This window comes from Coregonus lavaretus (genome assembly GCF_964263955.1).
Source record: "Coregonus lavaretus genome assembly, contig: HAP1_SCAFFOLD_686, whole genome shotgun sequence".
NCBI classification, from domain to species: Eukaryota; Metazoa; Chordata; class Actinopteri; order Salmoniformes; family Salmonidae; genus Coregonus; species Coregonus lavaretus.
The window spans coordinates 220,081-235,000 of NW_028159244.1; the positions used below are offsets into that span (position 1 = coordinate 220,081).

The following is a 14,920-nucleotide window of genomic DNA, read 5'->3' on the forward strand; positions in this document are numbered from 1 at the left end:
AAGTCATCATGGCTGTAGTTAGCATGTTATCAGTTTGCAGCAGGTAAAGGCATCATGGCTGTAGTTAGCATGTTATCAGTATGCAGCAGGTAAAGTCATCATGGCTGTAGTTAGCATGTTATCAGTATGCAGCAGGTAAAGTCATCATGGCTGTAGTTAGCATGTTATCAGTATGCAGCAGGTAAAGTCATCATGGCTGTAGTTAGCATGTTATCAGTATGCAGCAGGTAAAGTCGTCATGGCTGTAGTTAGCATGTTATCAGTATGCAGCAGGTAAAGTCATCATGGCTGTAGTTAGCATGTTATCGGTATGCAGCAGGTAAAGTCATCATGGCTGTAGTTAGCATGTTATCAGTATGCAGCAGGTAAAGTCATCATGGCTGTAGTTAGCATGTTATCAGTATGCAGCAGGTAAAGTCATCATGGCTGTAGTTAGCATGTTATCAGTATGCAGCAGGTAAAGTCATCATGGCTGTAGTTAGCATGTTATCAGTATGCAGCAGGTAAAGTCATCATGGCTGTAGTTAGCATGTTATCAGTATGCAGCAGGTAAAGTCATCATGGCTGTAGTTAGCATGTTATCAGTATGCAGCAGGTAAAGTCATCATGGCTGTAGTTAGCATGTTATCAGTATGCAGCAGGTAAAGTCATCATGGCTGTAGTTAGCATGTTATCAGTATGCAGCAGGTAAAGTCATCATGGCTGTAGTTAGCATGTTATCAGTATGCAGCAGGTAAAGTCATCATGGCTGTAGTTAGCATGTTATCAGTATGCAGCATGTAAAGTCATCATGGCTGTAGTTAGCATGTTATCAGTATGCAGCAGGTAAAGTCATCATGGCTGTAGTTACCATGTTATCAGTATGCAGCAGGTAAAGTCATCATGGCTGTAGTTAGCATGTTATCAGTATGCAGCAGGTAAAGTCATCATGGCTGTAGTTAGCATGTTATCAGTATGCAGCAGGTAAAGTCATCATGGCTGTAGTTAGCATGTTATCAGTATGCAGCAGGTAAAGTCATCATGGCTGTAGTTAGCATGTTATCAGTATGCAGCAGGTAAAGTCGTCATGGCTGTAGTTAGCATGTTATCAGTATGCAGCAGGTAAAGTCGTCATGGCTGTAGTTAGCATGTTATCAGTATGCAGCAGGTAAAGTCATCATGGCTGTAGTTAGCATGTTATCAGTATGCAGCAGGTAAAGTCATCATGGCTGTAGTTAGCATGTTATCAGTATGCAGCAGGTAAAGTCATCATGGCTGTAGTTAGCATGTTATCAGTATGCAGCAGGTAAAGTCGTCATGGCTGTAGTTAGCATGTTATCAGTATGCAGCAGGTAAAGTCATCATGGCTGTAGTTAGCATGTTATCGGTATGCAGCAGGTAAAGTCATCATGGCTGTAGTTAGCATGTTATCAGTATGCAGCAGGTAAAGTCATCATGGCTGTAGTTAGCATGTTATCAGTATGCAGCAGGTAAAGTCATCATGGCTGTAGTTAGCATGTTATCAGTATGCAGCAGGTAAAGTCATCATGGCTGTAGTTAGCATGTTATCAGTATGCAGCAGGTAAAGTCATCATGGCTGTAGTTAGCATGTTATCAGTATGCAGCAGGTAAAGTCATCATGGCTGTAGTTAGCATGTTATCAGTATGCAGCAGGTAAAGTCATCATGGCTGTAGTTAGCATGTTATCAGTATGCAGCAGGTAAAGTCATCATGGCTGTAGTTAGCATGTTATCAGTATGCAGCAGGTAAAGTCATCATGGCTGTAGTTAGCATGTTATCAGTATGCAGCAGGTAAAGTCATCATGGCTGTAGTTAGCATGTTATCAGTATGCAGCAGGTAAAGTCGTCATGGCTGGTAGCTAGCATGGTTTTATGTGGATGTGGTGCCTGTGCTTTGGATACTGAAGAGTAAAGGTGTACATGTATCTGGTGTTCCCTTGGCAACGGCAGTAAGCTACTGTGCATCCAGCTCAGTCTCATGGGTAAGGAGGAAAGGAAAAGGTTGTGTGAAACCTGCAGTTATTGCTGACAGTATTATGGTCCTCCTTGTTATATGTGAACGTTTTCTGGATGCTGGATCAACCTTTCCTCTGAACTCCTGACCAAGATACACACTGTTGGTTTTGAGGGGAAAAAGCTCAGAATAGACAGATGCATAAACGGAACATGAGGACTCCAAACAGACAGTTTAGTTACTGTACCCATGGAAGTTGTTATTCCCTCCTGCCTGGACCTGGAGAGGATGGGGGTTCCTAAAAGGATCATCATCCTCCCTGGACCTGGAGAGGATGGGGGTTCCTAAAAGGATCATCATCCTCCCTGGTCTTGTCTGTGCTCTGTACTCTACTCGCCCCAACTTCCTTCCTTCCTGTAGTTGGTTGTCCTATAGAGGAACTGAGGACTAGAACTAGATTGGCTTTTCCAAAGAGGATCAGCGGGTCATAATAATATACTCTTGCTGACCTCTCCTGGCCTCTGAACTCTGACCTCTCCTGGCCTCTGTATTCTGACCTCCTGGCCTCTGTTGTCTGACCTCTCCTGGCCTCTGAACTCTGGCCTCTCCTGGCCTCTGTATTCTGACCTCTCCTGGCCTCTGTATTCTGACCTCTCCTGGCCTCTGAACTCTGACCTCTCCTGGCCTCTGAACTCTGACCTCTCCTGGCCTCTGAACTCTGACCTCTCCTGGCCTCTGTATTCTGACCTCCTGGCCTCTGTATTCTGACCTCTCCTGGCCTCTGAACTCTGGCCTCTCCTGGCCTCTGAACTCGGACCTCTCCTGGCCTCTGTACTCTGGCCTCGCCTGGCCTCTGTACTCTGGCCTCTCCTGGCCTCTGTACTCTGGCCTCTGTATTCTGGCCTCTGTACTCGTCCACCCCCACTTCCTTCCTTCCTTCCTTCCTTCCTCCCTCCCTCCCTCCCTCCCTCAGCTCCTCTTAATGTGGACTCTGCTTCCTCCACCTGGTCTGAACTGTGCAGTCGTCAGCTGGTATCTTCTCAGCTAGCTCAGTAATCCGTTATCAGGATCAGTTTTGCTGACGACGTGTTACACTATGCATGACGTTGTAGCATAACATGGAACCAAATAACTAAGACTTAGATGGCAGTGTCAGTCCAAGCAGGACAAAGGTACACTGCTGCTGAACAATGCAACATTTTTAACATTCCTTAGTAGTAAATACTTGATAGTATTAGTAATCTAGACTTGTTTACAGTGACCGGTCTTTCAGCTGGCAAATGAGTCTGTACGTGTCATTGACATCTTTTTAGTAACACCATTGACTTTCTTTTTTAAAATATTAACACCGTTGTTGTTCTGTTCATTTCCCATGTCCGTCCTCTACTCTGCCCGACGACAGAGAGAAGCAGGACAACAGAACTCTGACCCCCTTAGAGGAAGAAACAGGAAATGTTTATATTTCGTTATGGAAAAACCCAACGGTCATCGTCCTTTTAGTTAAACGGGATGCTTATTGTGTAGTTTTGTTGTCTGGGGGACATGACTCTGCTTCCTTCCCTTCAGCAGCTAATCAAGGAGTCACTGTTAAAGGATCTACTGATGATATGGAGGTCACATCCTCATGTTTTAGACAGGGGTCAGAGGTGAGGTAGTGAGGATGTTAGCATAATGTATTGATTTATGTTGATAGTAATGTTAAAGCGATCATGTGAAACCCAGGCCTTTATTCAAAGTGTTTCAGAGTAGGAGTGGTTTTTAAATCATAATGAGTAACAGGCAGTAACTGGTCCTGGATCAATACTCCTACTCCAAGACACTTTATGAATACGGGCCTAATCATTGTTGAAACCAGTTTTGTTTTCTTGCCAGATGAGGCCTAATAAATGACATTACTGAACACTGATAGGCTACTAGATACTGAACCCTGATAGGCTACTAGATACTGCCTGATCTGAGTTTAGTGTTGTTGTTTAGGGGTTGTTGGTATCCATGGTGACAGCAGTGAATGGTGGTAGTATGCCAGGCATGGTTTACAGCTGTGACTACATCTGGCCGTTGGCGTGTGTGTCACAGTGTATGCAACACACACAAACACACACACACACACACACACACACACACACACACACACACACACACTGATCCCCTGCGGTGTGTAACCATAGCCACAGCTCATAATCTTCTGACAGTTGTTTTAGATGTCTGGTTTCTCTCTCTGAAAGGAGATGTGCTCTGTCTGTCTTTCTGTCTGCATGGAATCACCTTCCTCAGCTGCTTTAAACTTGATCTACTGCAGTCTGAATCTGAACGTTACAGTCGGAGAGGCTCCGTGTCTCAGAGCAGGATCTGAACGTTACAGTCGGGGAGGCTCCGTGTCTCAGAGCAGGATCTGAACGTTACAGTCGGGGAGGCTCCGTGTCTCAGAGCAGGAGTGCCGATCTACGATCAGGTCCTGCCTTTTTAGGTCACAATGAATAAGATTCCGTGGACATGGGGGGGGCCTGGTCCTAGATCAGCATACGTATGACCCCTTTACTAAGCTTTACTAAGCACTACAGTAGGCCTACCAAAACAACCACAGGTGCTGTAGAGGGGTGGACAATGCATACTGTCGGTTATTTGTAGCATTTAAAGAAATACAACTGCTAATTCAAGGTTTAATCCCATGAGTTACATTTTTACATTTTTGTCGTTTAGCAGACGCTCTTATCCAGAGCGACTTACAGTTAGTGAGTGCATACATTTTCATACTGCCCCCCCCCCCCCCCCCCCCGTGGGAATCGAACCCACAACGCCATGCTCTACCAACTGAGCTACACGGGACGTGAGTTCCCTGGGACATGGATTTGTGTTACTTCAAGCATGGAACATTAACCTTTTTTTATTATCTGATTATTCTCACTATGATTTTGATTGTCTACTTTCCCCGGTCATATTGATGTTGTTTCCAGTCATATTAATGTTGTTTCCAGTCATATGGATGTTATTGTTGTAAACCACATTACTTTGATCTCTCTTCCAGAGAAGCTGTACAACTCTCATGGACCTGAGCTCCGGAGGTCCCTGTTCTCTCTGAAGCAGCTCTTCCAGGTAAAGACCAATATATTATCTATGGTAAAGACCAATATATTATCTATGGTAAAGACCAATATATTATCTATGGTAAAGACCTATATATTATCTATGGTAAAGACCTATATATTATCTATGGTAAAGACCAATATATTATCTATGGTAAAGACCTATATATTATCTATGGTAAAGACCAATATATTATCTATGGTAAAGACCTATATATTATCTATGGTAAAGACCTATATATTATCTATGGTAAAGACCAATATATTATCTATGGTAAAGACCAATATATTATCTATGGTAAAGACCAATATATTATCTATGGTAAGGACCAATATATTATCTATGGTAAGGACCAATATATTATCTATGGTAAGGACCAATATATTATCTATGGTAAAGACCAATATATTATCTATGGTAAGGACCAATATATTATCTATGGTAAAGACCAATATATTATCTATGGTAAGGACCAATATATTATCTATGGTAAGGACCAATATATTATCTATGGTAAAGACCAATATATTATCTATGGTAAGGACCAATATATTATCTATGGTAAAGACCAATATATTATCTATGGTAAAGACCAATATATTATCTATGGTAAGGACCAATATATTATCTATGGTAAGGACCTATATATTATCTATGGTAAAGACCTATATATTATCTATGGTAAAGACCAATATATTATCTATGGTAAAGACCTATATATTATCTATGGTAAAGACCAATATATTATCTATGGTAAGGACCAATATATTATCTATGGTAAAGACCAATATATTATCTATGGTAAAGACCAATATATTATCTATGGTAAAGACCAATATATTATCTATGGTAAAGACCTATATATTATCTATGGTAAAGACCAATATATTATCTATGGTAAGGACCAATATATTATCTATGGTAAAGACCAATATATTATCTATGGTAAAGACCAATATATTATCTATGGTAAGGACCAATATATTATATATGGTAAAGACCAATATATTATCTATGGTAAAGACCAATATATTATCTATGGTAAAGACCAATATATTATCTATGGTAAAGACCAATATATTATCTATGGTAAAGACCAATATATTATCTATGGTAAAGACCAATATATTATCTATGGTAAAGACCAATATATTATCTATGGTAAGGACCAATATATTATCTATGGTAAGGACCAATATATTATCTATGGTAAAGACCTATATATTATCTATGGTAAAGACCAATATATTATCTATGTAAAGACCAATATATTATCTATGGTAAAGGCCAATATATTATCTATGGTAAAGACCAATATATTATCTATGGTAAAGACCAATATATTATCTATGGTAAGGACCAATATATTATCTATGGTAAAGACCAATATATTATCTATGGTAAAGACCAATATATTATCTATGGTAAGGACCAATATATTATCTATGGTAAAGACCAATATATTATCTATGGTAAAGACCAATATATTATCTATGGTAAGGACCAATATATTATCTATGGTAAAGACCAATATATTATCTATGGTAAAGACCAATATATTATCTATGGTAAAGACCTATATATTATCTATGGTAAAGACCTATATATTATCTATGGTAAAGACCTATATATTATCTATGGTAAAGACCAATATATTATCTATGGTAAAGACCAATATATTATCTATGGTAAGGACCAATATATTATCTATGGTAAAGACCAATATATTATCTATGGTAAAGACCAATATATTATCTATGGTAAAGACCAATATATTATCTATGGTAAAGACCAATATATTATCTATGGTAAGGACCAATATATTATCTATGGTAAAGACCAATATATTATCTATGGTAAAGACCAATATATTATCTATGGTAAAGACCAATATATTATCTATGGTAAAGACCTATATATTATCTATGGTAAAGACCTATATATTATCTATGGTAAAGACCAATATATTATCTATGGTAAAGACCAATATATTATCTATGGTAAAGACCTATATATTATCTATGGTAAAGACCTATATATTATCTATGGTAAAGACCTATATATTATCTATGGTAAAGACCTATATATTATCTATGGTAAAGACCAATATATTATCTATGGTAAAGACCAATATATTATCTATGGTAAGGACCAATATATTATCTATGGTAAAGACCAATATATTATCTATGGTAAAGACCAATATATTATCTATGGTAAAGACCTATATATTATCTATGGTAAAGACCTATATATTATCTATGGTAAAGACCTATATATTATCTATGGTAAAGACCAATATATTATCTATGGTAAAGACCAATATATTATCTATGGTAAAGACCTATATATTATCTATGGTAAAGACATATATATTATCTATGGTAAAGACCAATATATTATCTATGGTAAAGACCAATATATTATCTATGGTAAAGACCTATATATTATCTATGGTAAAGACCTATATATTATCTATGGTAAAGACCTATATATTATCTATGGTAAAGACCAATATATTATCTATGGTAAGGACCAATATATTATCTATGGTAAAGACCAATATATTATCTATGTTAAAGACCAATATATTATCTATGGTAAAGACCTATATATTATCTATGGTAAAGACCTATATATTATCTATGGTAAAGACCTATATATTATCTATGGTAAAGACCTATATATTATCTATGGTAAAGACCTATATATTATCTATGGTAAGGACCTATATATTATCTATGGTAAGGACCAATATATTATCTATGGTAAAGACCAATATATTATCTATGGTAAAGACCAATATATTATCTATGGTAAAGACCAATATATTATCTATGGTAAAGACCTATATATTATCTATGGTAAAGACCTATATATTATCTATGGTAAAGACCTATATATTATCTATGGTAAAGACCAATATATTATCTATGGTAAAGACCAATATATTATCTATGGTAAAGACCTATATATTATCTATGGTAAAGACCTATATATTATCTATGGTAAAGACCAATATATTATCTATGGTAAAGACCTATATATTATCTATGGTAAAGACCTATATATTATCTATGGTAAAGACCTATATATTATCTATGGTAAAGACCTATATATTATCTATGGTAAAGACCAATATATTATCTATGGTAAAGACCAATATATTATCTATGGTAAGGACCAATATATTATCTATGGTAAACACTAATAAAATTGTCAGAATGTGGCAAAGCAATTCACTTTTTGTCCAGAATACAGAAGTGTTATGTTTGGGCCAAATCCAATACAACACATTACTGAGGACCACGCTCCATATTTTAAGCATAGGCTGATTCTCTCCATATCACATCCACCATCCACCCCCCTCCTCCTCCTCTCAGTGAGAGGAAATGGCTCTACCCCCCTTACCCTGTGTCTAACTAGACTGGAACAGAGGAACAAGGAAGAATGGAGAGAGAGAGGAGGGAGGGAGGGAGGGAGGGGGGGGGGGGAGGAGGAGGGAGGAGGGGGGAGGAGGAGGGAGGAGAGGGAGGGGGAGGGGAGGAGGGGGGGGGGGAATGGAGAATGCATTCCAGTCATACCAGAGACTTCATTGTAATCATTTGAGAGATGGAAGGGTTGATAACTCAAGTTGACGAGAATGTATAGGGCGTGTCCCAAATACGGTGTGTGTGTGAGGCTGTTGTCAAAAGTAGTGCACTATATAGGGAATAGGGTGCCATTTGGGATGCCATGCTATAGTGCCTGTGATTGTTCTCTGTGATTGGAGTCCCACAGTAGGAGCATTCAGACCGCCAGCAGGTGGTCGTGTTAATACGCCATTTAGCAGACGCTTTTATCCGAAGCGACTTACAGTCATGCGCGCATACATTTTTACGTATGGGGGTGGTCCCGGGGATCGAACCCACTACCCTGGCGTTACGAGGCGCCGTGCTCTACCAGCTGAGCTACAGAGGACCACTTTATTCATCAATTGTACACTAGGTCCAACCCGAAATGTGACTTCTGCTTTATCCCAACCCTCTGAAAGACACATGGAGACAGCGCATTCAGAAAGTATTCACACCCCTTGACTTATTACACATGTTGTTGTGATACAGCCTGAGTCCAGTCACTGGACTAAACACAATACCCCCCCCCCCCCCCCCCGTAATGTCAAAGTGGAATTTTACGTTTTTAGACATTTTTTACACATTTTAATACAAAATGAAAATCACAAGGCACTTCTCTCTCCAGAATGCGCTCTCTCCCGCCAGTTTGTGCACATTCGTTGTCTATCAATTCCCCGTTACATATATCACCAGTAGTACATTAACCATTCATTACTAGAGTTTCTAATCTACAATGTTACTGTCTGGTTACTGTAATTTCTGTTAATAGATTCAATAATATTATTATTCCAGTCTTTTACCGTTGTCGTTGTCGGAGTGGACACGTTGTTTGCAGAGGGCACAACCTCGGCTACACTTCTGAAGAACATGTTCTGGTTTATTTCATTACATTAATGAGTTCTGTCAATTGAGTCATTGTCTTTTTGTTTGGAGCGCTCCTGTCAATGTTGAGTAACGCCTCGATCACAAAAAAAATGGTACGCAGCATCATCTGGATACGTGCGCAACAAAAGTGCAACATTCACCTTCTGCTACCAGATAAATCCAACGTGAATCCAACCCCACAGAACCCACCGCAACGGCCTCTGCAACGCAAACGTTGCAAGACAAACACAGCATTCCATTGGAAATGAATGTACTTCTGGTGTACCAAAATGCAGTGACGCTGTCGGTGTGATCGAGGCGCACCTGATTACGCATAGAAGTAGTCCTATAGGCCACCTGGCCTGCGGATGTAGGCTTATTAATGTGCTCTAATGAGCTGTCGAGCTTCTCAAAGAAATGTTTTCCTCACCTCAAACAGCAAGCAAAACTGTCTGTTTTTACATCCATTGAGAATGACCAATAGTTCCTCCGATGTATTTGAAAAATCTTTCCAGCTCTCTTCCCTTTCGATAACCACTCAGCAGTGTGTGTATATATATATAAAATATATTTTGATTTGTTTAACACTTTTTTTGGTTACTACATGATTCCAAATGTGTTATTTCATAGTTTCAATGTCTTCACTATTATTCTACAATGTAGAAAATAGTTTAAAAAGTAAAGAAAAACCCTTGAATGAGTAGGTGTTGTAAAACTTTTGGACTGGTAGTGTATGTTCCAGTACTCATTTTGGGTGCTGTCACTGTTTTATATTTAGGTGCAGGAGCTCCACAATACTTTTTGAGCTAATATTCTATAAGAGGAACAGGAGGTCAAGCACTAGAACATCTGAGGTGCCGGTTCTCCGCTCCGGTGAGCTCCAGCCGAAGTCAAGCACTGCTTCTTATCCCCTTGCGCAAATAGTCCACAGCTGTTTCTGTCCCGAGCTCACTGGAGGGGAAACTCTGAGGGACCAGAATTGTTTTATACAATGTTGCAGGTTTACTAGTGAGAGCCTCAGACCCGACCCAAGTTAAGTTGATACAATGTTTCAAGTTCGTTGCAGACAGGCCCTGCGTAGCCAATTTCATTTATAGGATATTTATTTTTATCAGGATATTTTCTACCTGCAGGCTGCAATGTTTTTATTTGTTGGCTTTATGGAGGCTATTTTTACATAGTTGGCAATGACAATAATGTTACTTTTTAGGTTTGTATCATTTTCCTTTAGATTTTGATATAATGTTTATTAACTACATGACAATGATTTTGAGATACTTTTGTGTATATGGTGTATGTGGACACCCCTTCATATTAGTGGATTCAGCTATTTCAGCCACACCCGTTGCTGACAGGTGTAAAAATCGAGCACACAGCCATGCAATCCCCATAGACAAACATTGGCAGTAGAATGGCCCGTACTGAAGAGCTCAGTGACTTTCAACGTGGCACCGTCACAGGATGCCACCTTTCCAACAAGTCAGTTCTTTAAATTTCTGCCCTGCTAGAGCTGCCCCGGTCAACTGTAAGTGCTGTTATTGTGAAGTGGAAATGTCTAGGAGCAACAACGGCTCAGCTGCGAAGTGGTAGGCCACACAAGCTCACAGAACGGGACCGCCGAGTGCTGAAGCGCATAGCGCGTAAAAATCGTCTGTCCTCGGTGGCAACACTCACTACCGAGTTCCAATCTCTTGTAAGTCGCTCTGGATAAGAGCGTCTGCTAAATGACTAAAATGTACAAATGTAAAATGTTCCTGAGTGGCCGAGTTACAGTTTGGACTTAAATCTACTTGAAAATATATGTTGTCTAGCAATGATAAACAACCAATTGGACAGAGCTTGAAGAGTTTAGAAAAGATTCATGTGCAAATGATGCACAATCCAGGTGCTCTTAAAGACCTGTTATTATTATTTTATTTATTTTTTGGTCATTTAGCAGACGCTCTTATCCAGAGCGATTTACAGGAGCAATTAGGGTTAAGTGCTTTGCTCAAGGGCACATCGACAGATTTTTTTTTCTTCTTTCACCTAGTCGGCTCGGGGATTAAAACCAGCGACCTTTCGGTTACTGGCACAACGCTCTTACCCACTAAGCTACCTGCCGCCCTACCCTAAGCTACCTGCCGCCCTACCCTAAGCTACCTGCTACCCAGAAAGACTTACCCAGGTGCTTCTACAAAGTATTGAGTCAGGGGTGTGTTTACTTATGTAAATGAGATATTTCTGGGGGGTTTTCTCCAATACATTTGCAAAAATTTATAAAAACGTGTTTTCACTTTGTCATTTATTTAGTATTGTGTATAGATGGGTGAGAGAAACAATATCTAGAGATCGGAGCAGGGGTCTGCCACACTGGGCCCCCGGGGAGCAGGGGTCTGCCACACTGGGCCCCCGGGGAGCAGGGGTCTGCCACACTGGGCCCCCGGGGAGCAGGGGTCTGCCACACTGGGCCCCCGGGGAGCAGGGGTCTGCCACACTGGGCCCCCGGGGAGCAGGGGTCTGCCACACTGGGCCCCCGGGGAGCAGGGGTCTGCCACACTGGGCCCCTGGGAAGCAGGGGTCTGCCACACTGGGCCCCCCGGGGAGCAGGGGTCTGCCACACTGGACCCCCGGGGAGCAGGGGTCTGCCACACTGGGCCCCCGGGGAGCAGGGGTCTGCCACACTGGGCCCCCGGGGAGAAGGAGTCTGCCACACTGGGCCCCCCGGGGGAGAAGGAGTCTGCCACACTGGGCCCCCGGGGAGCAGGGGTCTGCCACACTGGGCCCCCGGGGAGCAGGGGTGGGCCCCCGGGGAGCAGGGGTCTGCCACACTGGGCCCCCGGGGGAGCAGGGGTCTGCCACACTGGGCCCCCGGGAAGCAGTTGTTGTGGGGGGTGAAGTGCCTTGTTCTATTGTTATAATGGCATCGTGATAGCTGCATGTCTAATCATAAATCAATGACTGTCATTCATTATGGATCTGAATGTGAATATGTTCTGTCTTCTCTGGATGACAGAGGTCAGGTCAGAGGTCATAGTTAAACACCTGAACACAAAGCCAGTCAATGAACCACAAATACAGCTGAGGTGCGTTCAATAAGGGAAATAGTTTTGCTGACGTTAGCTAACATGTTCCATTTGTTTTGTGTTAGCCGTGAACGTTCGCTAACGTTAGCTAACAGTTTGAGAAGGTAGCTAGTGTGCGGGGAACGGAAGTGTCTGTTTCGGGTCTAAACTGCCGCTACAAATAAATCAAGTGGCCATGTAGGCTTTCTGTCCCATTCCTATGACATGGGATCCTCTCTCTTAACGATCTGCTGTGTGTTGTAGGATGACAAAGACCTGGTGCCAGAGTTTGTGAATTCAGAAGGCTTGATGTGTTTCGTCAAGGTTGGAGCAGAGGCTGACCACAACTACCAGAACTACATTCTCAGAGGTAAGTAGGATCTCAACACGAAAGTGGGACCTCAACAATAAAATGCCACTCATCTAACAAAGACTTATCTACCCAATATGTCACTTAAATAGTTTTCTCATACATACATATTTCGAAACAAGTTTGCATGAATGTTGCACAATAGGGGGTTTAGAAATAAATACCTTGACTGATGATACTTCTACAATTATTACTGTTACCGTGTTCAGTTCTACGATACTGAGGACACTGAACGTCAGGGCTTTAGTATCATGATACTGAGGACACTGAACGTTAGGGCTTTAGTATCATGATACTGAGGACACTGAACGTTAGGGCTTTAGTATCATGATACTTCATGCCTGGTCCTGACTCCTGATACACTGCAGCCTGTGGAGAGAGGGAGGGGAGGGGGAAGGATTGAGTGATAGCGGAGAGGGAGGGGTGGGGGAATGATGGAGTGATAGCGGAGAGTGTTGTTCCTCTGTCCAAGCCAGCATAAACAGTAGATCCAGAGAGAACTCTGCTGCTGCAGTGTGCAGAGGAACACTTATGGTTTAAATACACCAACCACTGACTCCTGCATGGTGGAAACAGAGAGCGTTATACCAACCACTGACTCCTGCATGGTGGAAACAGAGAGCGTTATACCAACCACTGACTCCTGCATGGTGGAAACAGAGAGCTTTATACCAACCACTGACTCCTGCATGGTGGAAACAGAGAGCGTTATACCAACCACTGACTCCTGCATGGTGGAAACAGAGAGCGTTATACCAACCACTGACTCCTGCATGGTGGAAACAGAGAGCGTTATACCAACCACTGACTCCTGCATGGTGGAAACAGAGAGCTTTATACCAACCACTGACTCCTGCATGGTGGAAACAGAGAGCGTTACACCAACCACTGACTCCTGCATGGTGGAAACAGAGAGCGTTACACCAACCACTGACTCCTGCATGGTGGAAACAGAGAGCGTTACACCAACCACTGACTCCTGCATGGTGGAAACAGAGAGCGTTATACCAACCACTGACTCCTGCATGGTGGAAACAGAGAGCTTTATACCAACCACTGACTCCTGCATGGTGGAAACAGAGAGCGTTATACCAACCACTGACTCCTGCATGGTGGAAACAGAGAGCGTTATACCAACCACTGACTCCTGCAGGGTGGAAACAGAGAGCGTTATACCAACCACTGACTCCTGCATGGTGGAAACAGAGAGCGTTACACCAACCACTGACTCCTGCATGGTGGAAACAGAGAGCGTTATACCAACCACTGACTCCTGCATGGTGGAAACAGAGAGCGTTACACCAACCACTGACTCCTGCATGGTGGAAACAGAGAGCGTTACACCAACCACTGACTCCTGCATGGTGGAAACAGAGAGCGTTATACCAACCACTGACTCCTGCATGGTGGAAACAGAGAGCTTTATACCAACCACTGACTCCTGCATGGTGGAAACAGAGAGCGTTATACCAACCACTGACTCCTGCATGGTGGAAACAGAGAGCGTTATACCAACCACTGACTCCTGCATGGTGGAAACAGAGAGCTTTATACCAACCACTGACTCCTGCATGGTGGAAACAGAGAGCGTTACACCAACCACTGACTCCTGCATGGTGGAAACAGAGAGCGTTATACCAACCACTGACTCCTGTATGGTGGAAACAGAGAGCTTTATACCAACCACTGACTCCTGCATGGTGGAAACAGAGAGCGTTATACCAACCACTGACTCCTGTATGGTGGAAACAGAGAGCGTTATACCAACCACTGACTCCTGCATGGTGGAAACAGAGAGCGTTATACCAACCACTGACTCCTGCATGGTGGAAACAGAGAGCGTTATACCAACCACTGACTCCTGTATGGTGGAAACAGAGAGCTTTACACCAACCACTGACTCCTGCATGGTGGAAACAGAGCTTTATACCAACCACTGACTCCTGCATGGTGGAAACAGAGAGTATATTACCCTGCTGGGTCTATGGAA

At 41.9% G+C, this 14,920-nt stretch overlaps 1 protein-coding gene across 1 annotated transcript in view; it reads left to right on the plus strand.

Moving 5' to 3' along the window:
* LOC311123116 (FH1/FH2 domain-containing protein 1-like) overlaps positions 1 to 14,920 on the plus strand; it is a gene marked incomplete at its 3' end in the record, with an annotated part of 106,332 nt that overhangs the window by 51,653 nt on the left and 39,759 nt on the right. Inside the window, exons 4-5 of the mRNA XM_084197393.1 lie at positions 4,980 to 5,047; positions 12,825 to 12,930. Coding sequence (XP_084053519.1) covers positions 4,980 to 5,047; positions 12,825 to 12,930 — 174 coding nt within the window. The remainder of the gene's footprint in view (positions 1 to 4,979; positions 5,048 to 12,824; positions 12,931 to 14,920) is intronic.